Below are 27663 nucleotides of genomic sequence, written 5' to 3' on the forward strand. Positions count from 1 at the left end.
TTTCCCATACTAGTGGTTTATTAACAATTAACAAATATACTGAATTCAGAACATGCAACATTTTACATTTTTAAAAATATTATAAAAAAAAATAATGTCTACACTCTACACTAATATTTAATATAGCTCATAATGTACTTACTGAAAACATGCATCTTATAGTAGGTAACATTATTAATTTTGAAATAAAAATAGAAAAGTGAAATATGTTACATCTAAGACCAGACGACGAAGAACGAATTAATATTTTTCCATTTTTTTAAATTTTTGCGTTGTAGCTGTAGGTTTAAAGCAATTTTTTATAAAAGATTGTTGAAAGTCATGTGTTCAATATTTTTAGAAATTTTTATTTTCACGTATTTTCCACAAATAATAAAAAGTGTGACAAAAAGTGACACAACCATTTTTTTTAGTTTACTTCACATAGTTTCATAAATAAGACTCGTCGTGCAGGTCCTGTAATTTTCAACAGGTTGAGAATCCGTGAACCGGTTTGAACCGGTAACAGCGCGTACACTAGTTGTCACGCACACATGCGCCGAATGCTTGTAGCAGTTTAACACGATCGACGCCAGACGTAGCTTTGGTTTTTTTTTGTCACTGGCCGTTTTTTGCTAATTTGATGCCAATGCGGCGTTGCCACACCTCTCTTAATGGGTTTTTGGATGAATTTAAAATATTTAAATGATATTTTTGTACAAATGAATTTGTATGATTTTTTATTTTTTTTTATTTTGTTATAAATTTTTTTCGTATTAAATTCAATTATGAAAAAGCATTTGCGGTGGTTTTAACTTCCCAAGAAATCATAGTTTTCAACAAAAAATGTTATAGTGCTAAATCTGTCTGTCTGTTTTTACGATTTAACTGACACGTCAAAACAAAATACATATAGTTCAAAAATCATTAGAATATATTTTTTCCCTTTTTGAAGGGAAACTTCTTTATCGGGGTTGGAAAAAAATTTAGTGTAACATTTTTTCGTTACGCGCGACATTTTACCGTCACGCGCCATCTTTTTCTTATCCCTACCACGCGTGATTCGACGTATTTCTGTAAAGTTGCATATAGTAAATTATTTTTTGAAAAATAAGGCCATAAAGAAGTTTCACTTCTTAAGTGTGTACACTAGTACACGCACACATTTTTATTTGTCTTTCTTTTCTCTAATTATTGATAAATCCCTCTCTATTTTTTTTATATTTTTCCTCCATAATATCACACACTCGCCCCCCGCCCCCCGCCCCGTGCCCCATGCCCCGCCCCACTCACCGGCTGCACGTGGCCCACCTGCGGCGCGCTCTCGACCATCTCCCAGCCGTCGGGCGGCGCGGGCTCGTCCCCGTCCCGCTCGCCCACGCGCCCCACCAGCGCGTGGTACACCTCGATGTAGCCGCGCACGCGCGAACGGGCGCTGGAACGTACGTGCGTACACTGTTTATATGCGAAGTGGACATTTTTTTGCGAAATTTCCTATAATAGAGCATAGCTGTTGCCCGCGACTGAACCCAAAAAGGTAAACGTAAATTCAAATGCCAATGATATGTTCCCCGCGGTAAAGTAACTATAACTATGTCCGGACACAAAAATCACGACATAAAAAACTCCCTTTCAACGTGGAAAATGACAAACAAACTAAAACACTTTCGCATTTGTAAAATTAATAATTACAGTCCCGAATTGCGTACGATTTTCGTATATTATTCTGGTATAACCTAGCTCTGTCACTCCTGTGTAAAAATAAAATTGTTTGAAAGTGTGAGTGTTCGTGTACACGCACACGCACACTCACACGCGTGTAAATGCCTGCGTGTGAGTGGCTGAATGAGAGTGTAACCGAGTGAGTAAGTGTGAGTACCAGTAGATGGTGTTATATTAAAAATGGGACAAACAGGACACTAAACAATTTACACGAGTTCAAAAATGGTTTTTTGCGATTTGATAGCGAAAGAACAAGTTTTGCCATAAAATTACTGCGATACAACAGTTTAGTCACAATTTTTATAAAAAAAAAACATTCATTTTTTCAAAATCTTAATCTTATATATGAATTAACATTGGATATATTTATGAAAAATGCAAAAATAAAATAAAATATGTCACTATCACAACAAAATACACATTTATAAATTAAAATTTGAGCAAAATCATCAAACTTACGAATAGTCCAAAAAATACTGAAGCAACAGTCCACACAAAAAATCACTTACGCGCAACCAAAAATAGCAAAAATTTCGGACCTTTTCAAAAAAAATGTCGAAATAAAAAACGTGCATACATGTCCCGTCATACCAGAGACACTTAGCGTGCTGAAATAAAAAGAACTGAAAAAAATCGCAAATTAAAGCGCGCTTCTGATAGCGGAGTGGATGGAGGAATGTCAACCTTATGGTGTGGAGTAAGAGTTCATTTTTACAAAATTATTGTGAGAAAAGCAAGAATGGAAATGAATGTGAAAAAAAAAATATATATCACTTTTGCGTTCCACCGTTCCAACATTTCAACCACTCAAACTATGTGTATACCCGCCTACATTTAAAAAACATCCCAAAATCATATTTAGATTACTTTTACTGCCCTACGAAAATCAACCCTACCTCCCTACATATAAGCGTCATTTTCCATCCCAAACCCATATCCCATCATTCCATTTGCCACTCAATTCCCAACCCTACCCCCTCGCCATAAGGTCGACAATACTCCCCACCCGCCAGCGCACAGGCAAGCTACTTACACAGACCTGCGCGGTCGCAGAGGGTACTTAGTGATCGCCGGTCGGGCGCTCGCCGCGGTTTCGTACGGCGTGTTAGCTAATGGCACTTCGACCATGCCCAGGAAATCATCTCGGGTTAAACGGTTCTCGTCGAACACTTGGATGAGCAGCTTTTGCTCTTGGGGTTTCACCTGTATGTCAAAAGTATATATAAAGTTTACCTATTTCGAAAAATAACCAAAAAAAATTGTTAATTGTTTTAAAATGTGAAATATATTACTTGCTAAAAAAAAGTTAATTTACAATTAATACGAAAAAAATATAAATTCTAGAATAAAAAGTATTCAAATGCATAATGATAATAGTTTGTGGTATATTTTTTGTTATTTTTAGAATAAAACTCACCCGAAATACAAACTCCTGATTCCATACTGGGTTTAGTGTCTGAAATGAATTCAAATTTCACATTAACGAAGGTCTTTTCATCGTTAATAAAATATTAATCTCTTTATGAGGCTTACCAGTATTAATTAAATATAATTTCTTAGCAAATAGAGACCTTGATACTAAAGTTACTATCTTTTGTAGTCTCTTATACCCAGAGGGTCACTTAAGAACTAATTCAACTTGCTTTTTAAGTCTTCCAAAGATATCTGCATTACATGAATCCAAACTCAGTAATATTGTGTGCCTTTTCGATGTCTATTGTCTACCTCTGCTTTAATTATTATATAAATACTTTTGGAAACAAAACACACATTTTGATAATATCTTTAACTAAGGAAGACTTTAATAAGGAACTAATTTTGATGATATCTTTAAGGTCAATCTGTAATTTTATTTATACAAAGAACAATTCAAAATGGATCACCTATATAAAAAAAAATCGGATATAAAACGAAAAACATACGTACAATACATAACCATCATAAAAAGATTCTCCCTTGTTCTGTAGGCAGAAAATAATGCCCAGGTCCATCTTAATTTTAGACGCTCCAAACAGACCAATTTGTTAGAAGCAATACAACATACATAATAAAAAATAGGTCTAAGCCTTGAGACTTTTTTCTAGTAACATTGGCTTTTTATAATAATTTAAAGCATATTATTCAAAGCATTACATTTAGATACATTGAAGATTAAAAAAAATCCAAGGCTTCATTTTTTGGCAAAACTAAAATTTGATCTAGGAAACAACAGAAGTTATTTTATCATGATAATTGTTAAAATACTTGAGAATTATTATTTAAATCATAGTTTAGGTCGCGATATTACAATTACCAACTGAAAGCCTCGAAAAGATGTATTAATCCACATTGCTTAGGCAAATGTTGTATAATCCAATTATGTAGAACAGATTATAAATCTTCATATTAAGTACAGTACTATTACTTGGAAATACTTTTACCCTATTGCGATGGAATGAGAGTTACTTTATATTCATTTCGAGTGTATGTATTTCATTGATGCATTCTTTGTTGTTATCTACTTAGTTAAACATGTCGTTACATTTGCCAGTACAAATAAAAAAATAACGAATTTTTGGCGCCTAAATAATGCTGTCAAATGTAATTCTCTGCATAACTAAAGATTTGCATTTTTTAATGCAGTAATTACAATAGTTTTTACAATAGTTTTTCAACATGATATTAATTTCTTTCACATAGTAGGTAATTAATTTTTCATTAAATTATAACACCAAACAAAAACACAAACAGGCTCTGTGTCGGATAAAAACAACAGTACAAAGTAAACTCACCCTCTTCTTAGTTTTCGTCAGGAAAGTTTCCAATGTGACATCACCGTCCGCCTTCTGCAGCTCGACGCGGACATATGGATCACTGGAATATGAAAAAATATCGATATTTACATAAAAATACCCAACACACACAATCAGCAACAAAAAACGTCTTGGGCAGAGTTTTTGTGCATTGTAAATCCAACTTTAGTACATGGGAATAAGGTTTAGTTTATTTTGGCCTATTCCCCATATGGATCCCTGGGATATGAGAACACCTATATTTATAAAATTTCTAATAACATTTATCTATACACAATATACTAATAATATTATAAAGAGGAAAAGTTTGTAAGTATGTATGTATGTATGTATGGTTTTCACGCATAAACTACTGGACCGATTTCAAAAATTCTTTCACCATTAGAAAGCTGCATCTTCACTGAGCAACATAGGCTATATTGCATTTTGAAAAAAAATAGAAATCCTTACAAAAAATGCAATAATGTAACCCAAGGTGTAAAAAATTCCTCAATAAAAGTTCTGTCATCGCGTGCGCTGCGGAATCTATGGAAGATAGAACAAAAAAATGTTCTACGGTATTATAGAATGGATCAATATCGTTTTTTAATTAATCGTATTTTTAATCGTCGAAAAACAATAACAATATGTGCCAATACATGACAATACATGGCAATAACTATGATATTGTCCCCATGGAGTAATTTACATTTCCACGAGGTCAACGTTAGTGCGCTTAGGCACGGATCTCCGAACACGTAACCGTTTTTCAATAAACTATTTTAAAGTAAGTAGACTGACAAAATTAGTGCTGTGGTATTCAATAAAATTGTATGGTTGGAACTTCTCTAAAGCTACTGATAACTGATATGCAATTGCTTTGTAAGAAATATACGTAGTTGAAATAAATATTTAAGTTGGTTTTCAAATTTATCTCTGGAAGATCTCAGCAGTCCGTGACTCATATTGAGACACTCATCAAAATGAATAAAAAGGTTACCAAAAATAATAAGTATGAAAACTTGTAGGTTCATAAAATACAGTTTGATTAAACAGACAACAAAACATTGTTTTTGATACTAAGATAAATAAACAATAACATTAAAATGTACCACATATTACAGTACATACATAGAACAAAATATAAGTCTTTTTCCACTTTTTTATTTTAATTAAATTTATACATTTTTTTCGAATTGATCGAGTAAAAACCAGTTTCAATATATCATCAAGTACATTGTTAATTAAAGAAAAATAATCAGCGTTTTTATGTGTCACATATTCAAAATTGTAATATGTACCTACAAACTACAGGTCAACATACCTTATATCTGCCTTCAATTATTTTTTACATTAAAAAACACTAGGTCGATCCAAAGCCTGAATAAACCAGAAAAGCTTAAAGTATCGAAGTTATACAACTACTGCAACATTATTTTTAAGTACATATTATGTAACTAGCTGTGGCGCGCGGTTTCACCCCCTGCCTGCTATGACCGCCTCCTTGGTACAGTGGTTGACGCGTGAGCGTAGAACCGAGGGGACCTGGGTTCGATTCCCGGTGGAGACGAAGAAAAAAAATGTCTCGGTCTGGCAGGACACAGAAGGCTGACCACCTACTTGTCCCTAAAGGAAATCGATCAGTGAAACAGAATAACAGATGTATAATGCATCTGCCCCTTACCCCACTAGGGGACATGGGACTTAACTTATGGCGCGCGATTTCACCCCCTGCCATAATCAAGTATTACTACAGCTCATGCATTATTCTGATATATACATATACATGTGTAGTATAAAACAAAGTCGCTTTCTCTGACCCTATATCCCTTTGTATGTCTAAATCTTTAAAACTACGCAACGGATATTGATACGGTTCAATTTCAATTTAGTTTTGATGTGAAAGAGTAACAAACATCCATACTTCCATACTTAAAAACTTTCGCGTTTAGTATATTATTAATAATATTAATATGATATAGGGAGGGGTGACTCACCTAGCACCAAAAATGTCTTTTTTAGCCAATGCATAAGCTCCTATTATCTTCAACCGAAGCAGGAAGCTATTCTCGTCCGTCTGTAACATTTAATTTGATATTTGTAACACACATTCAAAGCAATCTATAAAAAATATTAATTATGATATAAAAAGGTTTTAAAAAAGCTTACAATCTAATAGTAACATTTTACAGCAGAAAAAATGGGAACAACAAAATTTTGATGTGAAAAAAAATGTTTTGCTACATTTTTTTTAATGTCAATGAAAGGTTAAATACAGATCTCCTAAATATTGGATGTTCTCAATTCCTAGCATATTTTTACTGTATTATATGTATGTATAACTGTATATTGTTGCATAAAAATATAAATTGAATCAAATTTCAATGTTTTGGCGCACCTAGTTATACCATCATTAACTTTGTATGTTTGTATGTATGTGTGTGTGGTCATAAACAAATCAATGTGAATAAATTAGTTGATTAAGGGCTGATTTTTCAATCACTGGTTAAATCTTATCCGTCCAATGTATCACTACATACACGTATGCTTAAATCTTTAAAAGTACGCAACGGATTTTGATTTGGTTTTTTTAATAGATAGAGTGATTCAAGAGGAAGGTTTTAGTATATAATTTACTAGCGACCCGCCCCGGCTTCGCACGGGTGCAATGCTGATACTAAATACACTACAGAAAAACTGTGAACGTTGTATACATATAAAAACATAGCGGCCCGCTCCGGCTTCTCACGGGTATAAAATAGATAGCCAGGCGGCCGGCCGGTACCGCTGCAAACGCTACGTCCCGCAATTTTTAAATCTGTAATATCCTCGAAAATATTCACTTAAATCATACGGTGTAAAGGGCCATATAGATCTATATTAAATGAACAATGTATTCAAGGTATTTAATTGGTTAAGGATTAATGCTGTATTGGTTAAAATCGCATCGAAAATTAGCCAATATTTGTCGTAAAAAGTAAATGACAAAAAAAGTTATTGTGGGTTATCCATAAGAGATAGACATATACCATCGCGGACTTTTCTGTAGACCTTTTCAATGTGTATAATACTTAGTACATTATATTGATAAAACTCGTAGCGTTCAGCCTTTAGACAACATTAGAAACCTCAAAAATAACAGTACTTCTCCACTATTTAATGGGTGTTATTATACATATAAACCTTCCTCTTGAATCACTCTATCTATTAAAAAAAACCGCATCAAAATCCGTTGCGTAGTTTCAAAGATTTAAGCGTACAAAGGGACATAGGGACATAGGGACCCTTAAACTAGGATAGTTTACATATAACATCTAAAAGCACAACCTTTATCAATGAAGTCAAAGGATACCTATATGGACTACATATTATTTTTTTAAGTTTAAGCATATTCATAAATTAATTTCACAATACAACAGACAATGCTGAATTCTAGCATGCCTATTAACTAACCATCTCGGAAATATGACAATTATATTTACTTTACTATAAAGTTTATGTACACAGCTGAATGGTACAGTGACCCTGTCTGTTTCAATGTATTCAATTCGCAAAATAAATATAGTTTCTTCTTGTTTATTTCAACAAGATTCTTATAAGAATCCAAATTAACCCATTGAGCACCAAACGGCCAGATCCGACCGCGACACAATAGATTTTCTATTGTGTCTGTGATTCCGGGGCCTGATGGATTAAATAAAAAACCAATTGTAATTCTCTTTTCTGCCTATACTTAACGATTAGTTGTTACAGACAAACAAACAAATAAAGAGCATGTGTGATGAGCACACGTGTCAGAAGTGAAACTTCTTTGACTCAAAGATACCATCGTTGTCTTACTCCATAAGGCATAACGTATTGCCATAGCGCGACCTTGAAATTTTACTCTCAATAAGCCAAAGAATATTCAATTCAATAGTACTATGTATTATTTATTGCACCTTAAAAACTACTCATTATTACATTTGCATTGTAATAAACCACTAAAATCATTAGTTATATATTTTATAACATGAGTCACATCTGACTTGCCAATGTCTACAAAACTTATCAGAAATGTCCTGATATAAAACTGAATATCACCACTTGTCCAGGCAACATTGTTGTGTAGGCTGTATAATAAAAAAGAAAACAAGTTTTTTGCGAAATTATAATGTGAAAGAATAAATTAATTAACAGAGGCCATAACTTTTGTACTTACTCCTAGACTTCAAATTGAATAAATAGCAGTCTAAGAAAGAGTTGAAAAAAAATTTTCTGTTAAAAAGATAAAATCAACAACTATACTGATAAAGGGACTGTAATTTAATATGACAATAAACTGTTTTAAAATATAAGCATTATTGTAACACAAATAAAGCTTTCTGCTGGAAATCTTTTCAAAATAAGTTAAGTCGTTCTTGTGTTTATTCATTGCTACAAACTACAAAGAAACACCAAAAAATAATAATAATACCTCCTCTCCATAAAATAGAAACAGTAAAGTTACATGGCTCATAATATAAACAACATAATACTAGAAACACTCTGTATACAATGTTTTAAATTTTAATATTTTTAAAATATTTCTCTCAACTTTTTTTACTTGGTATAAAAATTCATTTATAGAATAATATGACGTATGGTGGGATTTAATGGTATAGAAAAAAAAACAAAATATTTTTTTTAATGTTCCAAACAAAACCATGTTATTATATTATATCAAGGTCACAATGTCCACTTAAAAAGAGATTTATCTTTTAATTAATATACAAATTATCTGCATTAATCTTCAAAAACAAAGCTGTTTGTATTTAAACACGGTTTTAATGTTATAAAAAATCATAATAATATTCATACAGTCAAGTATTTTATATTTGAATTTTTTTTATATTTGAAATAATATTATGCATATAGGAAGGCATATTATGTTTCAGTAATTAGAATGCTACATTATGAACCCTATTTGGATTTGCTAGAAAGAAAACAATAACAATAAAAATACCTAATCCTTATTTCACCATGTGAAGAATTTTTAAGCCAGATAACATGATAATATGCATAATGCATCTGCCCCTTACCCCACTAGGGGACATGGGACTTCACATTATAACATTTTTATTACTTCTTGATTTAAGCTTGCAGTGTGTTGTGTACTTGTAGATACATCCTTACCATTTATTACTTCTAGATATTTTAAGCTTGCAAGATTTATATGTTGGTTTGACTTACTGTTGGTTTGGCTTAATAAATAAATAAATAAATAATGTGACCAATCACAGAAAAAAAATATTATTTATAACTAGCGGTCCGCCCCGGCTTCGCCCGTGGTATATGTTTACGTTTTCTCTACATAAAAACCATCCTCGTACTTCAAGGAATATAATAAAAAAATAATTATCGAAATCGGTTCAGCCGTTCTCGAGTTATGCGCTTACCAACACATTTTGCGATTCATTTTTATATATAAGAAAGAAGAAGAAGAAGAAGAAGATAACAAAAGTTTATCCACACAAGACAGTCCAAGCATGTGTTTATATTGTTTTTAATAAACAAAATCAATTGTAAACAAAAACTAATCAGCTCATCCAAAATCCCAATTATCTTTTATTATTTGTATCCTGAGTGGCATCCTTTTTTGACGCTCGCAACTACACATTAATCTGATTGTATTATTTTTATTTTATTTTTGAAGTGAAAACTTCTTTAGCGGCGTTGGGTATAAAATCTTAAACTCGCATCAGGACACATGGCCTGATGGAAAAAGCGTAAGACGGACTTTTTTTTTAGCTTTTATATTCCATGCGTAAGTCGGATACCATTCCAAAATATCAAACATGCTGAACGTTAATAATCAAGTTTTCACTTCTGCCGGTGCTCCTGCGAGTGCAATCCGTCTTTTTTATTTATTTATTTGTTTTATATACCTCATACTAATTTGTAATGTTTATTGTTGTGTGTTTGTGTGTGTTGAAATAAATGCTTTCTTTCTGACAAACTTATATTAGCGTCACCTGCATAAGCAGGTTATATTTTGTTTACAATTGATTTTGTTTATTAAAAACATACGAAGCAAATGCTTTGACTGTGTTGTGTGGATTAATTTTTGTTATTATAAATAATATTTTTTTACTGTGAAGTCCCGTGTCTCCTAGTGGGGTAATAGGCAGATGCATTATGTCACCAAATCTTTGATTTTGACCCCCTTATCTAGAATCGGTGACATTACAATAATTTCATGACTATACCATATTATATGTTTTACTCTTTTTTCATTTTTATTGATGTTGCTGTAAAATATTATAAGGAACAAGCAAAATTCAAGATATGTATTTATAAGTTATTATACAGTCTAATCACATCTTCATTACATTTGTGATTAATCCCAAATTAACTCTGAATAACTATAACAAAAAACAATATTTGCATTTTACAATTACTGTATACTTTCTTGTATTTAACCCCGAACGGCCCGATCGGTCCACGACACAATAGATTTTCTATTGTGTCTGTGATTCTGCGGCCTGATGGATTAATTAAGAGTATGAAAACAACAGTTTATGTTTGTTTCACTGATTTTTGTTTCATTGCTTTTCAAGTTTACTTTATTTATGAAAACATACATAAAACAATGTATCCTTAGATAATAATGTAAAGTACTGTACGTAAAAGTCTTATTGGAAAATCAGTGAGTTCTTCAAATAAATTAAATGATGACTCAATAAATATCTGAACATTACTTCATTAACTATGACCACACATAGTTAATATACAGAATATAATGCTTTTTATAAGTACTCAATATGTATTTTTAACTATCCAACTTTGTATAAAACATCATAATATTCAAATCAATAAAAAAACCCAGCAATTAAACTCATATTAGTAATGCATTGTTTTTATGATTAATATTGTCTATAAACATAATAAATAATACAGATACTTTTGTGTGTTAATGTTATGTATATACAAAGTATGGTGTGTATTAAAGATAGAACAAATTTCCCAATATTTAACCTTGCATAAATATTGAACACAAGATTTAAAAACTACATGTTACTACCAAGTACATGAATAATTAAGAATGGATAGCAACCAACGAAGATGAAGAACACCTTGAGGCGCATTTTTAGCGAAAACGGTGACCATTTAAATATTAAATCAATGACAAGGACGTATTTACGTTAGCATATCAATCGTCTCGATTTCCCGTTACAACCAAACAATGAAAATGCAAACTTACACGATTATCCGACTGCCAAGCCATCACCCATGTGAAACTATACTAATTCGCTATCGGAATGCAAAACAATTTGTTTTTCTTTTCATATATCATCGGTTGTAATAACTTAAAATTTTATGACACGTTTGCTATGCAATTTTATTCGGCACCTTCTCACTTGTTCTACCCTTTGCAAACATCAGCAACATGTATAATTTTGACTTTCTAAGGAAACAAACACTTAAAAGCAAAATCACTACGAGTAAGAAAATACACAAACATTAAAACTAAAATATCAAGGAAAAACTATCTTCTGCACCATTAGTGACAGAACCATCAACCAAATGACAGTAGCTAATCTTTATGGTAGTTTGACAGTCTTTGTCATAATGTCAGGATTTTCTTAACGCATTTTACAGCACTAATATCCCATTTCACGCAATCGTAACGTATTTTCAATAAAATATAATAAAATTAAACATTATCATGATTCCGCAATAATAACTTGTGAATGAGTTGTAATGTGAGTAAGTAATATTAATATGTATCTAATACATTTACATAATCTTTAATTTAATATTATTTGCTTATACCTATTTTAAACTTTAAACTGTTTAAAAAACTGAATCATGGATTATCTTTAAAATATATGCTTAATAGTCTTTTTGAAGTTTATTTTTCGACTAAATTCTAATATAGTCTAATACATTTAATCCTGTTGCACTTCATACAATATATAATACGTATATCAGTAAATAAAGAATGTGTTGATATGAATGTTTACACTTTACAGTAACAATAAGATTATCTTCCGCTAGCTGTAATCCAAGGTTAGTTTATATAATTACCTCGTATTGTAACGAAAATCGTGGTTCGTGGCGGGCACTATTATATCTCCTCCATGCCGACCAAGACGATGACCGACTCCGGTGCCCTCCTTCAATCCTTGAATTAGGAATATCCACTGGTCGGAAATTATGCATGACTGACGTCGATAGTATATCTCTCATTGCGAACAAACAAACAAACACGGCACACCATAACTTTCACTATTTTATTCTTATTTTCTAGATATAATATATTATTTACTTCATATAACACATAAGATGGCGCTGCTCGCCATATGACTTTAATCTTATCAGCAAAGAAATGAGCGCGATAAAAGAAGCAACGGGTACAATAATTAACGTTCGTATGATAACTAGATTGGGAGCTGAGAGTTTCGCTACAAATTAATTTTGATAACGGTATCTGTTATTGGTATTGGTGATATCATATGTGTACGCGCATTGCGGTGAATCCCAAAAAACAAAGACATTATCCTTTTCTAAATTAAAGTGGATTGGTATAATTATTGCATTGAGATATTATAAGGGCAAATCTGTTACTCTATTTACATACCAATAAGAGTAAATTTTCATTTATATGACTAATATATTATTATGTTGTGTTTTTGTGAAACATTAACTACAAAATAGTTTATCTGGTATCCGCATCCGGATTCCAGACGCATGACTGTACTTTTCACCGAACTGGATTTAAAATAAATATATTTTACTTATAATAATTAATAACCTAGGTATTTAGTAGTTAGTCTTCCGTTTCATTCGTGTTTCTTTAAAGACGCTTTGCTTCGTTAAAATGAAGCAAAGCGTCTTTAAAAAAGTTAGTACATATATTATATTATACAGGGTGTAAGATCATGAAAGAATGCTCTCGCTATCTAATTTTAATTATCTATCTAATTCAAATCTAGCTCTATTTTCGTTTGATGTAAATGCACCGTCATAAGAGTTCCCAAATTTTTAACCGACTTCAAAAAAAAGGAGGAGGTTATCAATTCGGCCGGTATGTTTTTTTTTTTTTTTTTTTTTTTTTTATGTATGTACACCGATTACTCCGTGGTTTCTGAACCGATTTACGTGATTCTTTTTTTGTTCGATGCGGGATGGTGTCGAATTGGTCCCATAAAAATTTTATTCGGATAGGCCCAGTAGTTTTTATTTTATGAGCATTTTTGTCTGTATTTGTAAATGTTGCAAGTGCAAGTTTGAAGTCGGTTGTTTTTAACGCAGTTATTGACTTGTGTTTTACTATACGGAAATCAAATGAGCATTGATTTTGACTCGATTTTACTGTTATACAGTGATGCTACGGCCACACTACCTTACCGTCTACCGGGCTGTTACCGCAATAATTATGGCATTAAATTACCGTCTAAATTACTGCATGAACTGGTGTGGTTACACTACAGTTTACCTAGATATGTCGGTAATTATTGGCATTTACCGCAGAAAAAAAAATATTAGTTAATAATTAATATATAATATGGTTTCTGTAATAATTCATCAAGGATTCTTTCTTTTTAAAAAGGATTTTTTCTTTTTCAAATCATCTATTGTACTTGGAAATGATAAATTTTGTTTGATCCGACGCCACGCATCATTGTGTACACTGCGATGTTTATAGTTCTTCTGTTGGGTATCCCCAAGATCCCAAAGAGAAGAATTCCAAGAATTCCAAAAATTTGCGCCATCGAGCGCTTTTTCATTTGACCACTCCATTTCGGTCGATACGTGCGTCGCCGGTGAGCTCATATTGCACACTGGACAAACGGTAGTGTGGCCGCATACGCAATAATTACGGCGGTAATCTTCTTTGATGTGCGAAAGAATACCGCCGCCGGAGCTATTGCCTACCGCCATTTGTCATATTGATTGGCATTATAGAATTATGGCCATAAGTCGTGGTTACACCTAGGTGTTGTTAAAGTTGTGGCAATAATTATTGGCATATCACGGTAGTGTGGCCGTAGTATGACGCATTAGGCCAACACGAGCGGCCAAAGTGTGCTTTACGTTGCTTGTACGTTGGGCGATGCGGCTGCTGTTGACGCGTTGCTGGTCTTCTCGCTGTCGGCGGTCGGGCATTCGCAGGTGAATGAGTGAGTGGGTAAGTGAGTGGCTGGGTAGAGTGAGTGGGTAGAGTGAGTGAGTGGGTAGAGGGAGTGAGTGGGAAGTGTGAGCGGGTGGGTAGAGTGGGTGGGTATTGTGAGTGGATGGGTAGTGTGAGTGAATGGGTAGAGGAGTGAGTGGGTGGAGGAGTGAGTGGGTAGAGGAGTGAGTGGGTAGAGGGAGTGGGTGGGTAGAGGGGTGAGTGGGTAGAGGGAGTGAGTGGGAAGTGTGAGCGGGTGGGTAGAGTGGGTGGGTATTGTGAGCAGAGGCGGCTCGCCCTAAGGAGCGCTGGTGCAGTGAACTCCCATAAATAATTATAATAAAATCATACTCCTTAATTTAATTATTAACATTTATTATTACTATTTAAAATCAATCGTAATCTTTAAAACTACTGTTAATACCAATGAATATATCCATCATTCCATCATCCCATACACCTGTATAATACCTACTGTATTATATAACGCGCGAAGCGGAGCGCTCACGATTGCGCTCCAATGAAAAAAGATTTGGTACATTTCCTAATACGAAATCCAATAGGAGTGAAAGAGAGGGTTTTGCCAGAGCCCTGCGCGTGAAACAAAAGATATTCTATGGAAAAGTAGCAAAATTCGGAGCGCCGCACCCGCAAACGTTGCCGGTTCGTTTTTACCGCCCGGCAGGACAGCGATTGCGCGCGCGGCGCGACGTTGCCAGTTTCCACTTCTATAATATAAACAAACACTCGTGACTCGAGTCAACTTCAATGCACGCGCGCGATTGTGAGTGGGTGGGTAGTGTGAGTGAGTGGGTAGAGGAGTGAGTGGGTAGAGGAGTGAGTGGGTGGAGGAGTGAGTGGGTGGAGGAGTGAGTGGGTAGAGGAGTGAGTGGGTAGAGGAGTGGGTGGGTAGAGGAGTGAGTGGGTAGAGGAGTGCGTGGGTAGAGGAGTGAGTGGGTAGAGGAGTGAGTGGGTAGAGGAGTGAGTGGGTAGAGGAGTGAGTGGGTAGTGTGAGCGGGTGGGTATTGTGAGTTAGTGGGTAGAGGAGTGAGTGGGTAGAGGGAGTGGGTAGGTAGTGTGAGTGAGTGGGTGGGTAGTGTGAGTGAGTGGGTAGTGTGAGCGGGTGGGTAGTGTGAGTGAGTGGGTAGAGGGAGTGAGTGGGTAGTGTGAGCGGGTGGGTAGTGTGAGTGAGTGGATAGAGGAGTTTGTGGGTAGAGGAGTGAGTGGGTAGTGTGAGTGAGTGTGTAGAGGGAGGGAGTTAGTGGGTAGAGATAGTGGGTATGTAGTGTGAGTCAGTGGGTAGTGTTAGTGGGTGGGTAGAGTGAGTGGATGGGTAGCGTGAGTGGGTGGGTAGAGGGAGTGGGTGGGTTGAGTGAGTCGGTAGGTTAAGTGAGTGGGTGGTTGAGTGAATGAGTGGGTGAAAGAAAGCATTTTCAAAACATGTGAATGTGTTTCTTAAATGGGATCCTAAAGTATGTTGTATGATACTTATACAGGGTGTCAGAATATGAATATCCCATATATGTACCTACATTTAATATGAAAGATTTTAGCTTTCTTTTTCTTTTTTGGTTTTCTGCTTTAATTACTTCGCTAATTTGAAGTGACATTTTCCACGCTTTTTCCGGACATTTTCACGCATTTTCCGGATATTTTCCGGGGATTTTCCGGGCATTTTCCAGGCATTTCCACGCTTTTTCCGGACATTTCCACGCATTTTCCGGATATTTACCAGACATTTTCCAGACATTACCCTGGAATTTTCCGGTTATTTTCCGGGATTTTCCAGGAATTTTCCGGGAATTTCCCAGGCATTTTCCGGGGATTTTCCGAGCATTTCCCGGGGATTTTCGGATGTTTCCCAGACATTTTCCGGACATTTCACTGGCATTTTCCGCGGATTTTCCACGCATTTCCCAGACATTATCCGGACATTTCTCAGACATTTTCCGGGGATTTTCCAGGCATTTTCCGGATATTTTCCAGACATTTTCACGCATTTTCCGGATATTTTCCAGGCATTTTCCAGGGACTTTCCACGGATTTTCCGAAAATTTCCACGCATTTTCCGGGCATTTCCCAGACATTTTCCGGTTATTTTCCGGGAATTTCCCAGGCTTTTTCCGGGGATTTTCCTAGCATTTCCCGGGGATTTTCCGGATGTTTTCCAGACATTTTCCGGACATTTCCCTGGCATTTTCCGGGGAAATTCCAGACATTTTCCGGGGATTTTCCAGACATTTACAGGCTATGTCAGGGAAATTCCCGGAAAATATCCGGAAAATGCGTGAAAATGTCCGGAAAAACGTGGAAAATGTCACTTCATATTTGCGAAGTAATTAAAGCAGAAAACCAAAAAAGAAAAAGAAAGCTAAAATCTTTCAGTTTCAAGTTTTTTGTTATCTGTAATACTTACGGAAAAATCGCCTGTGCACACTTAACGATTACACCCTGTATACTCTGATACACAGCTAAGATAGCATCTTTTAAAACTCATGCACTAGCTATTGTGTAGGAAGTGCAAGATTGTGATAGAAGGAACTTTAAGAAATACATAGGAGAAAATAGATTTTGAAATAAAACACGTGAACGAAACCACTACCAAAATTAACTAATTATTGGAGCCTATGAGGCGAGGCCTGAAACTATGTATACGATAAAGACTAAAGTATCGTAAATTAAATTCACAGCAATAAATACCTTTATGCGTAGTTTACTAAATTTTATTTGCTTGAACCGGTCACCTGCTTAGTCGTGCATTCTAATAAATGGCATTTTTTAAATATAAATAATTAGTTAATAAGCAATCTGGATTTTTGGCTAAATATTAATTATAAAAAAACTACTTTTCTTTTCATATTTTATTACGCTTACTATGTAGGTACCTACGCTTATTATATTATCAATTGTTATTTCCCGGTAAGTACCTAATTAAAATGTAAAATATTTTGTACCGTTCAATGAGTAATGCACACAAACAATAAAATTCAAATTCGCTACATGAGATAAACAAGAGCAACGAGACGAACTGTAAAATGTCGATTACACAAGTAACTAGGGTCAATGTACCACTAGCTGACCAAGCGCCAATACATGACCGAAATTCAAATATACGCGCCAATTAAGAAAATATGGCAGCCCGAGATGATAGTTTATTGTTTTTTCTATAAAGCAACATCATCTATAAAATAAAAACAAACCTTGCTGCCATTGGTCAGAAATATTGACATTTTTTCAACACGAAGATGTAATTAAGTAGGTGCCCCGTAAGTAATCACATTTTTTACTAAGAGTTTTTTATCGGGAGTTGATTGGGAAATCTTAATTTATCTTGAATGCAATCGATTACTCTTTATATGTCTTGTTATAGGCATAATGTTGAACCATTCTGTTAAAGACTTTCGGCTTCATTTTTGGCATGAACAGTTTTTCATGATTTTTAGCGGCCTGGTTATCTTTTGGAGCAACGAAAACAATTTTTCGCCTATTGTTGACCAGTATGGTCAGCTCTTGGTTCTTTATATTTTGCTAAGAAAGACTTGCTTTGGTTTGTGCTTATACCTACCTAATTTAACAAACCATATAAGCCGTAGTTAAGTCATAGCTTTATGTTGCATATTTCCAAAAGCTGACCACCGTAAGATTTTTATACCGAACTTAGTTGGTCAGGTTTAGGGGCCGAGAATATTATTAACCTTGAGTTGTCCACTTGATTTCCGTGACCAAGTGGTTTGATTTCATCAACCTATCTTTATTTATTAAATAATATATTTATTTATTAAACAAAACTAATGTTCGAAGAAGGACATTTTGTCCATTTTGAAAATGGTCAACTTTTAGAGTAATGATGGTCAGATATTGGTGATCAGTGGTCAAGTAATGGTGTTTTTAGCAGAAATAACTTTCAGAGTAGTTTTCATAAAACCTTTGAAGGTTATCAAATTGATATTAAGAACAATAGTTACAGTGAGTATTCAAATAACTGTGTCCCAAAAATAACATTGAACGTAAAACAAATAACCCGTTTTTTATATATAGCTAAAGATAAAACCGCTTAAATGGTCAACTAGTGGTACATCCACCGTAGGTGTTAATCATTGGCCCAAATATTCGCAATAACGTAAAATTAACTTTGTTATATTTTTTAAGCAATAACTACTGTATATTGCTGCTTTGCTTGGTCTGCCATATAACTAGATAATATTGCACGCCTCATAAGCGAAGCGTTGAGGTGGGTATTAGCAAAGAATACTTATACTCTAAAAAAGAGGGTATTAGTCAGTTCAATAAAGAAACGAATCTTCAATGGCGGCCAAAGCTGACTTTGACAGATGGTAGGATCAGCAAAAAAGAAAATAAAAATAACGTAAATTGATAATTATTTTATTAATTATTTCAAATTGTTTGTTGACAAACTTTTTTGTTATTGTATTTGTGTATTTATATGAATTATCATATTTACGTATACAGAATGTAATAAAATCCCCATAATACTTGTAATAAGCCCATAAAACTGAATAACTTTTCCCAAAGAACATATTTTGTCAAATTCCAATAAAACATTATTTACTTTCGCAAATGCATAATTGTCATTGTAAATTTATGATAAAAACTATTATAGGGAAAATCAAATACATTTTAGTGATTTTATTTTTCCATTTTTTTTTGCATACTGTACGGCCGTGTGTGAGCGAGAGGGAATGATAAGCGCCGCCATTGAAGATTCGTTTCTTTAAAGAACTGACTAATACTACTGTCACTTCGCGCAAAACATCTGATTTTTCAAACTTAAAATGTATTTAAGTATCATACCTACATTGCACTTGTAAGATAATACATACACACACATATTAAGAAAAAACACTATTTTTAACGTTCATGATATTTTTGATGTCATTTTTGTTATTTAAACTAGTTAAAAAACAGTTTAAAAAAGTTCTGTCTTGGACGTCCGTGTGTCTGTATGTGCGGATCCTTTTTCTTGTTAACACGATAGCGACCGAAATACTTTACTAATCGAGTCTTTTTTTTTTCTCCTACGCTTGAGTATGCTCAGGAATAGAACCCTTTCATTTTTCAGGGTCTGATTCGATGTGGTTTAATTGTTATTAAATAAACAAAAATAATAATTAATAAATATTTATTAAAAAAAAATTATGAGGCGTGCACTTTTGGATTTTCCAAATTATTTTCTCTTACGCTTGAGTATGCTCAGGAATAGAACCCTTTCATTTTTCAGGGTCTGATTCGATGTGGTTTAATTGTTATTAAATAAATAAAAATAATAATTAATAAATAATTATTTAAAAAAAATTATGAGGCGTGCACTTTTGGATTTTCCAAATTATTTACTAATATTATAAAGTGAAGAGATTGCTTGTTTGAACGCGCTAATCTCGGGAACTACTGGTCCGATTTGAAAAATTATTTAATATAAATTAATTCGGTGTTAGATAGCTCATTCATCGAGGAAGGCTACTTATTTATATCAACAAGCTGCAGGTAAAACCGCGAAGCACAGATAGTAGGTAATGTACAGGGTGTCCCAAAAAGTAGTGATGAACGAAAGCTGGGAGGTAGAGGACCTAGAGGGCTATCCGAATCACCCCCATGTATGTTAAGCAGGATGTTATTCAGGAAGTTGCATCTGTATGTAGGTGCATCAACGGGCTGCATACTTTAGGTAGACACAACTTTGTGATTCTAGCCTGTTCAGTGTTCACCTTTACTTTGGGTGTGGTGTGCAATTTAATCTCTTTGCACTTTATATTAACTGTTCATATTATGTCTGCCATTTAGTATTTAAAAAAATAATGAACCGTAAAATAACCCATCCAAAAGAGACGAAATCATGGTGGATTAAAATATAAAAAATAAACTTAAGAAACATATCAATACCTAAGTAATTATTAATATAAGTAATTGGCGAATTTATCTAGTACAAGGAGACATTACCATGAAGTGGGTTAAATAAATAAAAAATTAACACAAGGTTAAGTTTTCTTTCTATGCGATAGTTCATACCTCCTATCTATACGTTATCAAAGTGAAAGAGTACATAATGCTTAGAATTTTTTTAAATTTTTGTGAGTAAAACACGAATTATAACGCGCCTCCGTCTTTTATGCGAACCATGGTTTTTTTTATGTATTGGTCGGCAAACGAGCTTGGTAAAAAACTAGATTAATTTTAAGTCTACTAAAATGAAGATATGTTAAAAAATTTGGTTTTAATAAAATAAAAAAAAACATCTCTGCTTATTTAATTGCTTAAGTGGCTCTATGAAGTCTAATATTTTAAAGAAAAGTTGTGTGTTTGTTTTCATTGAATAGGCTCCGAACTCGGAGACTAGCATAATGCTACAATTACTCCTGAGTATTGCTTTGTTTATAACCCGTGCAAAGTGCAAACCCAAGTGGAATAAGATCATGAATGGGGCATATACCTTTAAATAAAACCCAAAACCCAACAGCCAAAGCCCAAAACCCTGTGCCAAAACCCTTACCAAAACATGACCAAAACCCTTAGATCATTAAGTAATGGATGGAGTACGCTGGCAAATGTTCTAACTAAACTTTCTGCTGATTTTGGTGCGGGGAGGGCAACTCACACTATTGAAACACAATCACACATTCACAAAAATAATTTGTGTCACGAAAGTCGTAAAAATTTACGACCTTTTAAGCGACGAGTTTTTAAATTCAACTCTATCCCTAAGTTCATAAAGATTAAATTTGTATTTCATTCCAAGTTGTCTCGTGGGGAGTGTGGTTCAATATCGCGTTCTAAATTCAATTTTATAACTTAGATCATAAAGATTAAATTTGTATTTCTTTAAAAGATAGTCTCGTAAGGAATGCGGTTCATTATCGCGTTTTAAATTCAACTTTCTCTCTTAGTAGATAAAGATTAAATTTGTATATTTTCTTTCCATGATAGTCTCGTCTCTTTCTCTCTCGAAACATGACTCGATTATTTGTCTTGATCATATCGCTAAACGATACATCGACGATTATTAGAAATAGCATTTAATTAGAAATGTACGTTAAAAAATAAAAAAATATACACAAATTAAAGGTTATTCCATCTTTTTTAATATTCGACATGTTTGAATTGCTTCTGCAAGACTTGACAGTGCAAAACGGTATTTTTAGCGGAGCACTCGCAGACGTCCTTTCGATGTTTTACGAATACGCAGAGTGTTCGTAATCGATTACGCAAGTAGTTTTTATGAAAGCATAAGATTTTTCGATTCGAATAATCTTATACCTCAGCAAAAGGGGAAACGCCTGCGAGTGTTATCCATTACTTAATGATCTAAGCCAAAACCCAATGACACTAAACAAATAAACAGTTACATAACAGACAATGAAAAAACTACGAAAAAAGTATAGAGCTGTCATTATGTCTGATTCTGAGTTGTCAGTTGTCACATTGAAATGTCAAAACAAAAGTTGCAAATATACGAATTTTTGTTTACGATTCAAAGGATAAAGCTTGGATAAAGTAATCGAAATAACAAACAAACAAAGTTTTTATGTCTTATACGTGTTACGTATTTGAGATTTCCTTTCAATAATGACACAGCAATTAATTAACGAAAATAGTAAATACATATTGGAGTAAGTTGTGTACTAACCTATTAATTTCCTATTGGTTTTAAGTATGCAATATGTTATGTATATTATTTATTTTCAGTTTATTCTCAGAACAAACAGTTGATTCGCAAAGTTTGGAGTCAATATGTGCTCAAGTTCAGAAACGATTTCCGAAAGCAGAATACTTCAATCGTGAGTTCTATACTATTCTATTTACTTATTGAAATGTTAACAAATATGCCTTATAATAAATAATTATTACAGTATCTCTTCTACTATCATCACTGATAACTGGTGGGGATCTCTCCTTGCCCGGCCAGCGAGTAGTCGCTCTGGCTCTGATCTACGATTTCTACAAAACAGATAGCCCTTTCAGTTCTCTATTTCTGAACCTACTCGAAGGAAAACCAGGACTCTTGCCACTTGCTCCACAGGAGAGGATATTTATAGCACAGATATTTGGGTTTATACCTGCTAATGTTAAGGATGTGAGTATATTTTTGTCTTTACAGTTGTAAAACTTGTTCTTTTTGCCTTTATTATTTGCAGTAATGAATTTAGTACATATAGTAAAAAAAGATTTTGAATCTATTTTTAAACTTGTTACTATTGTTAATCCATGTAAAATTTAAGTTTTATCATAATTAATAGTAGTATAGTAAATAGTCTATTAGAAATAAATTTTACAAGAAAATTATTATTTATACATCTACTTACTGTATTAAAAAAGCAATCAACCAAATTTAAAGTGTTAATACGAAAAATTAAACATCTATAAAAAATAATGAAATAATCATCAATCATTTGATTCTATGTTACAGGTGTTAAAAAAATCAGCCAAACAAGTGATGCTAACAGAAGTAGCGAGTAAGGATCTGGAGTTCGATTACTCGGCATTACAGTCGCAGGTCACAGAGAGAACTGCAGATATGAGCGCTATAGCGAGGGTCACGGCATCTGCGCTGGTTCCTTTGGGCGATGGGTTAGTTTGTGTTTGAAAGAAGAAGTGTGAAAAATTTATTGACTTTTTGAACATCCTAAAAAAAGCCAATTCCTGTAGTATTGATACAAAGAGATCTGATCTCTTCTATATATCCTAGGAATGAGATAAACTTCGAAATATTTGTTTTAATTAATTATGCAACTCATACATTTTGTTTCCAATGATTTAAAATGAAACCAGCGTATTATCATTATGGTTATAAGTATTTTTCTGACCTTTCTTCATTGTGTTGAATCTTTCTTCCTATTAGATTAATTTTAAGACATGTCTCTGCATAAGTTTTATCATTAAATACTTCCAGAAGTCCCCCCAACCGCATAGCGATGAAGGAACTACTAGAAGCACTGATGTCAAACGAATACCTACCGCTGCATAGGACTTTGAAACCAATGGGGCCGATCCCACCTCCGCCGTTCCTTTTAGACCCATTGGATGTTAATTTTGCTAAGGATGTAAGTATTTTTTATATCTTATAACCAATTTGAAGAGAATCAAAACCTACATGGTACTTCCCGCTAACACACAATCTTGAAATTTTATACGAAGCAACATCTTATAGCACAGATAAAGGAAAAATTGTGAAAAGTATAAATTTCCAGTTACATTTAAAAAACAGGTTTATGCAGAACGTTCGGTGCGTGAGTCCGACTCGCACTTGGCCGGTTTTATTTATATTTATTTGAACACGCATCATACTTGGTGCTTTAACTTCTGGAACAGAAGATATTATTCTTAAAATATTTTAAGTAATTTAAAAGGTTAATTTTACTTCAGCATCTCAGCAGCTTATTGATTTAATAATTTTTGATGAACATAGGTTTCTTTAGTTATTTATGAAAAACATGATCTTCTATCATAGAACTATAATAATTATTATGTGGCAACTTTATACATTTTTATTTTATACAGGGTGTTTGGAAAAATCTACCGAATCGTGGAACCTACGTGCCTCTATACGACACAGATCTAGACGGTCTGTTAGGCTTAAGGCCGCCGGAAAAAGTGGAAAAGAAAATGGTACAAACACCTAAACCTAAGGTAATTGGAAATAAAATAATTTATTTATCCTATTGAATGAAGGAATCGCATTGTTGTAATTTTCGCATTCGCATTCGATAATGGTCCTTTCGTTATTTCGAAAAATAAACAATCCAATTATCTCAATTTGATCCTATACACCACCACAATAGAAAGAATAACCAATTAAATCTTTCGTCTCTAGAAATTAAGTTTTTTCCATTTTTTTGATATTTTTGTCACAAATAATATTTATGGTATTATCACAAAACAATTGAAACACAGTCTAACCTTAAACCAGGGATCTGTCACTTTAATAGTTGTCTATGTGAAATACGACAATACCAGATTAAAGAGAACCTGCGCTTAAAAATAAATGTCTAAAGTTTTTTGTGGTAAGACAGTTAAATTTTAAATATCCATATAAGCAAATTATATCTTTAAACATGTACATAGGAAGAGAAAAAAGAGAAGCCAGAAGAAAAGTTAGAGGAGCGAGACGCAACCAGCACGGTCAGTGAGGCGAAGGAATTAACACAATTGGCTTTAAAATCTGCGTTATCTGTAACACATCAGCAACGACTTTTGGCCATATTGGACCAGACGCCGGATATAGTGTATGAAATTGGTGTTACTCCTCCACAGGTGAGGGAAAAAATTTGCTTAAATAAAATGCTGTTACAGTTGTAATTATTGTCCTTAATGTCTATAAGTACATTGTAATAGTAAGTATAGAGAAAAAGGAAAAATTCAGTCTTTTAAAACCAATAACCGACTCAATACTAAATTGCTGTCAATTTCGTGTTTTATATAATTAATGCATACATTCATGTGTGAAGTCCCATGTCCCCTGGTGGGGTAAGGGGCAGATGCATGCATATATCTGTTTCACTGATCGATTTTCTTTAGGGACAAGTAGGTGATCAGCCTTCTGTGTCCTGCCAGACCGAGACATATTTTTTTTTCTTCGTCTCCACCGGGAATCGAACCCAGGACCCCTCGGTACTACGGTCACGCGTCAACCACTGTACCAATGAGGAGGTCATTCATAGAAAAACATAATCCATCTTTTTACAAAAAATTATGTAAACCTGGTTTAAACAAGATGTGGTCATGGTATGGTATGTTCCTTGTCTATGGTTTAACACAAACATGTTTTGTAATAATACTTTTAGATGCGTTTTAGACCCGGTTTGTAGTTAGCCCGTGTTTTGTAATGAGATGGCTTCAGTATTTAGCCAGACTCCTGAAACACAGCGAAAGCTATATTGGGAGTCTGGGCCCCAGGCCCAGACTCTGGGGTCTATATATTGATGTAAGGAACCTTGTTCAATAAATGATCTTTATTTTTTATTGAAGTGAAAACTTCTTTAGCGGCGTTGGGTATAAAATCTTAAACTCGCGTCAGGACACGTGGCCTGATCGAAAAAGCGTAAGACGGCTGTTTTTTTTTTAGCCCTTATATTCCATGCGTAAGACCGATACCATTCCAAAATATCAAACATGCTGAACGTCAATAATCAAGTTTTCACTTCTGCCGGCACTCCCGGAGTGCAACCCGTCTTTTTTTTTATTTGATTTCACAATCTTTCAGCTCCCGGAGCTAGTGGAAAACAATCCGATGGTGGCCATATCTGTGCTGCTCAAACTGATCCACTCGCAGCACATCACGGAGTATTTCTCCGTGCTCGTGAACATGGAGATGTCGCTGCATTCTATGGAGGTGGTCAATCGGTAAGATTTTCTTTAATTAGTCGATACTGTATAACTTGCGAATTTTTTGTTTAAATTCAAGACAAACTTTAATGCATTTTTAGTATATGGTTTAAATTTTTCGGCGCCGTACTGACATAAATTAAAGATGAATTAATAAATAAACATGTTTTTTTTTTAATATTGACAAGATAAGACCTGAAAGGCAGTATTCTGTAACAAACGTTTAAAATTTAAATACGAATTGCTTAGCATAAAAAGATGATGTTGAATTTACAAATTAATAACAACACGAAATTAATAATAAAAGAAACACATATCTTTATTCTCATCACAAAATTTTCTCGTTTCTTAAAATAATATAATAAAAAGTAAAAACATCCTGTATAATCTCACGACTGTCCACAGACTAACAACACCCGTTGACCCGCCAGTCGAGTCGTACACCTCTACATAAAAACTACCTATTACATATTATTGTAAATACTTTACTTATGGTCGTCCACAGACTAACAACATCCGTAGACTTGCCAGTGGAGTTTGTACACTTATACATAAGTAACTGTATATCAACGTGTGAGACGATCCGCGACCGCTACATGCAGAATCGGCTCGTGCGGCTCGTCTGTGTGTTTCTACAGTCGCTTATTAGGAACAAGATTATTAATGTTAAGGTGGGTAGTCGGATTTTATTGCTTGTGTTTTATGTATTTTTATCTTTACTTCTAGATCATTTTCGTAGTTTAACTAGAATAAACCCTCGTGTGATGAGAAATAGTAATAAACATTAATAATTGTGTTAAAATTATATTTTGCAATAAGCGGAATAAAAAATGATTTTCACCGACTCTATCCCCAATAAAATTAATCCACGAAAAAGCCCTTAACATGTTATTTATGGAACATTGTTTATTTTAAATATATTTTTTGTAAAATATTCAAACTTTCAATTCCAGGAATTATTCATAGAAGTGGAAGCGTTTTGCGTAGAATTCAGTCGAATTCGCGAAGCGGCGGCGCTATTCCGCCTCCTCAAACAACTGGACTCGGGAGAACACAAGGAAAAAGATTAACAAACCAGGTTCTTCAGGAATAAACTCAGAATCAGAAAGTTGGGGAAGTGATGTCACATCTGGCAAATAATCTTTGATAAGTCATAAGATACATCAGTCAAATGTAGTGCTAATAGATCTATTGGTACATGGCAAAATTCGGAACTAATGCTGTCTTCTTGTAAAACGTCACTTGAAGACAATTAATAGAGGAGTGTGTTGTTAGATGCAGTTATGATGTTTCCCTATTTACCTATTGTAATTTGAAATGTCTTATTCCGAAAACTCAAATAAGATAAAAAATAATATTAATTACGCTACGATAACTCCATCGCACAATACTCTACGAAAAAAAAAGTTTCCTCAAAATTAAAAGATCAGCCTAACGGGTCGTTTCTAAAATTTCCTGAAACAAAGGATATTATTTTTATTTTTTAGCATCTGAAACTTAGCATCCACGCCCCTTTGACAGTGTCATCCAAATGCCAGTTAGTCAGGCTGTAAGCCATTTTGTTTATCATCGGCGTTAGCAAAACAGACACATTAAATTATGTACTGGACTTAAATTATCCTGATAAATTTGGTATTGTAAAAAGGATAAATAACCATCGGCTCGCGTGATGCGTCAGCATAGCCAGCTTAAAAATGAATTTTCGAGTTGATTAACTAAGTA

At 33.9% G+C, this 27663-nt stretch overlaps 2 protein-coding genes across 7 annotated transcripts in view; one reads left to right on the plus strand and one right to left on the minus strand.

The window, feature by feature from the left end:
- The window catches only part of Nedd4 (E3 ubiquitin-protein ligase Nedd4), a 29580-nt gene extending 16820 nt beyond the window's left edge, over positions 1-12760 (minus strand). For 2 of the 5 annotated variants that reach the window (XM_090111197.1, XM_090111195.1), the window contains exons 1-6: positions 11695-12009; positions 6470-6549; positions 4473-4554; positions 3119-3157; positions 2735-2904; positions 1273-1414 (exon numbers count right to left, since the gene is read on the minus strand). In XM_090111197.1, the coding sequence (XP_089967323.1) occupies positions 1273-1414; positions 2735-2904; positions 3119-3157; positions 4473-4554; positions 6470-6549; positions 11695-11718 (537 nt within the window). In that variant the 5' untranslated portion in view covers positions 11719-12009. Of the gene's footprint in view, positions 1-1272; positions 1415-2734; positions 2905-3118; positions 3158-4472; positions 4555-6469; positions 6550-11694; positions 12010-12521 lie in introns of those variants that run through there. The other 3 variants (XM_090111192.1, XM_090111193.1, XM_090111194.1) reach the window with 3 other exon arrangements.
- Positions 12761-22046: 9286 nt separating this feature from the next.
- On the plus strand, positions 22047-27372 carry Not11 (CCR4-NOT transcription complex subunit 11). Of its 2 annotated transcripts, none has more exons than XM_090111203.1 (10): positions 22047-22229; positions 22306-22397; positions 22470-22693; positions 23027-23187; positions 23513-23660; positions 24118-24246; positions 24682-24870; positions 25820-25959; positions 26447-26612; positions 26895-27372. In XM_090111203.1, exons 1-10 carry the CDS (start codon positions 22186-22188, stop codon positions 27009-27011), a joined length of 1410 nt encoding a protein of 469 aa, XP_089967329.1. In that variant the 5' UTR covers positions 22047-22185; the 3' UTR covers positions 27012-27372. The 2 variants fall into 2 exon arrangements, with proteins under 2 accessions (XP_089967329.1, XP_089967328.1); XM_090111202.1 differs by having other exon boundaries at positions 23510-23660; positions 26895-27369.
- The last annotated feature ends 291 nt before the right edge of the window (positions 27373-27663 follow it).

Source organism: Colias eurytheme, chromosome 16 (genome assembly GCF_061535395.1).
Source record: "Colias eurytheme isolate Ceu_HAF_F1 chromosome 16, ilColEury1 Martin Lab GWU primary, whole genome shotgun sequence".
NCBI lineage: Eukaryota > Metazoa > Arthropoda > Insecta > Lepidoptera > Pieridae > Colias > Colias eurytheme.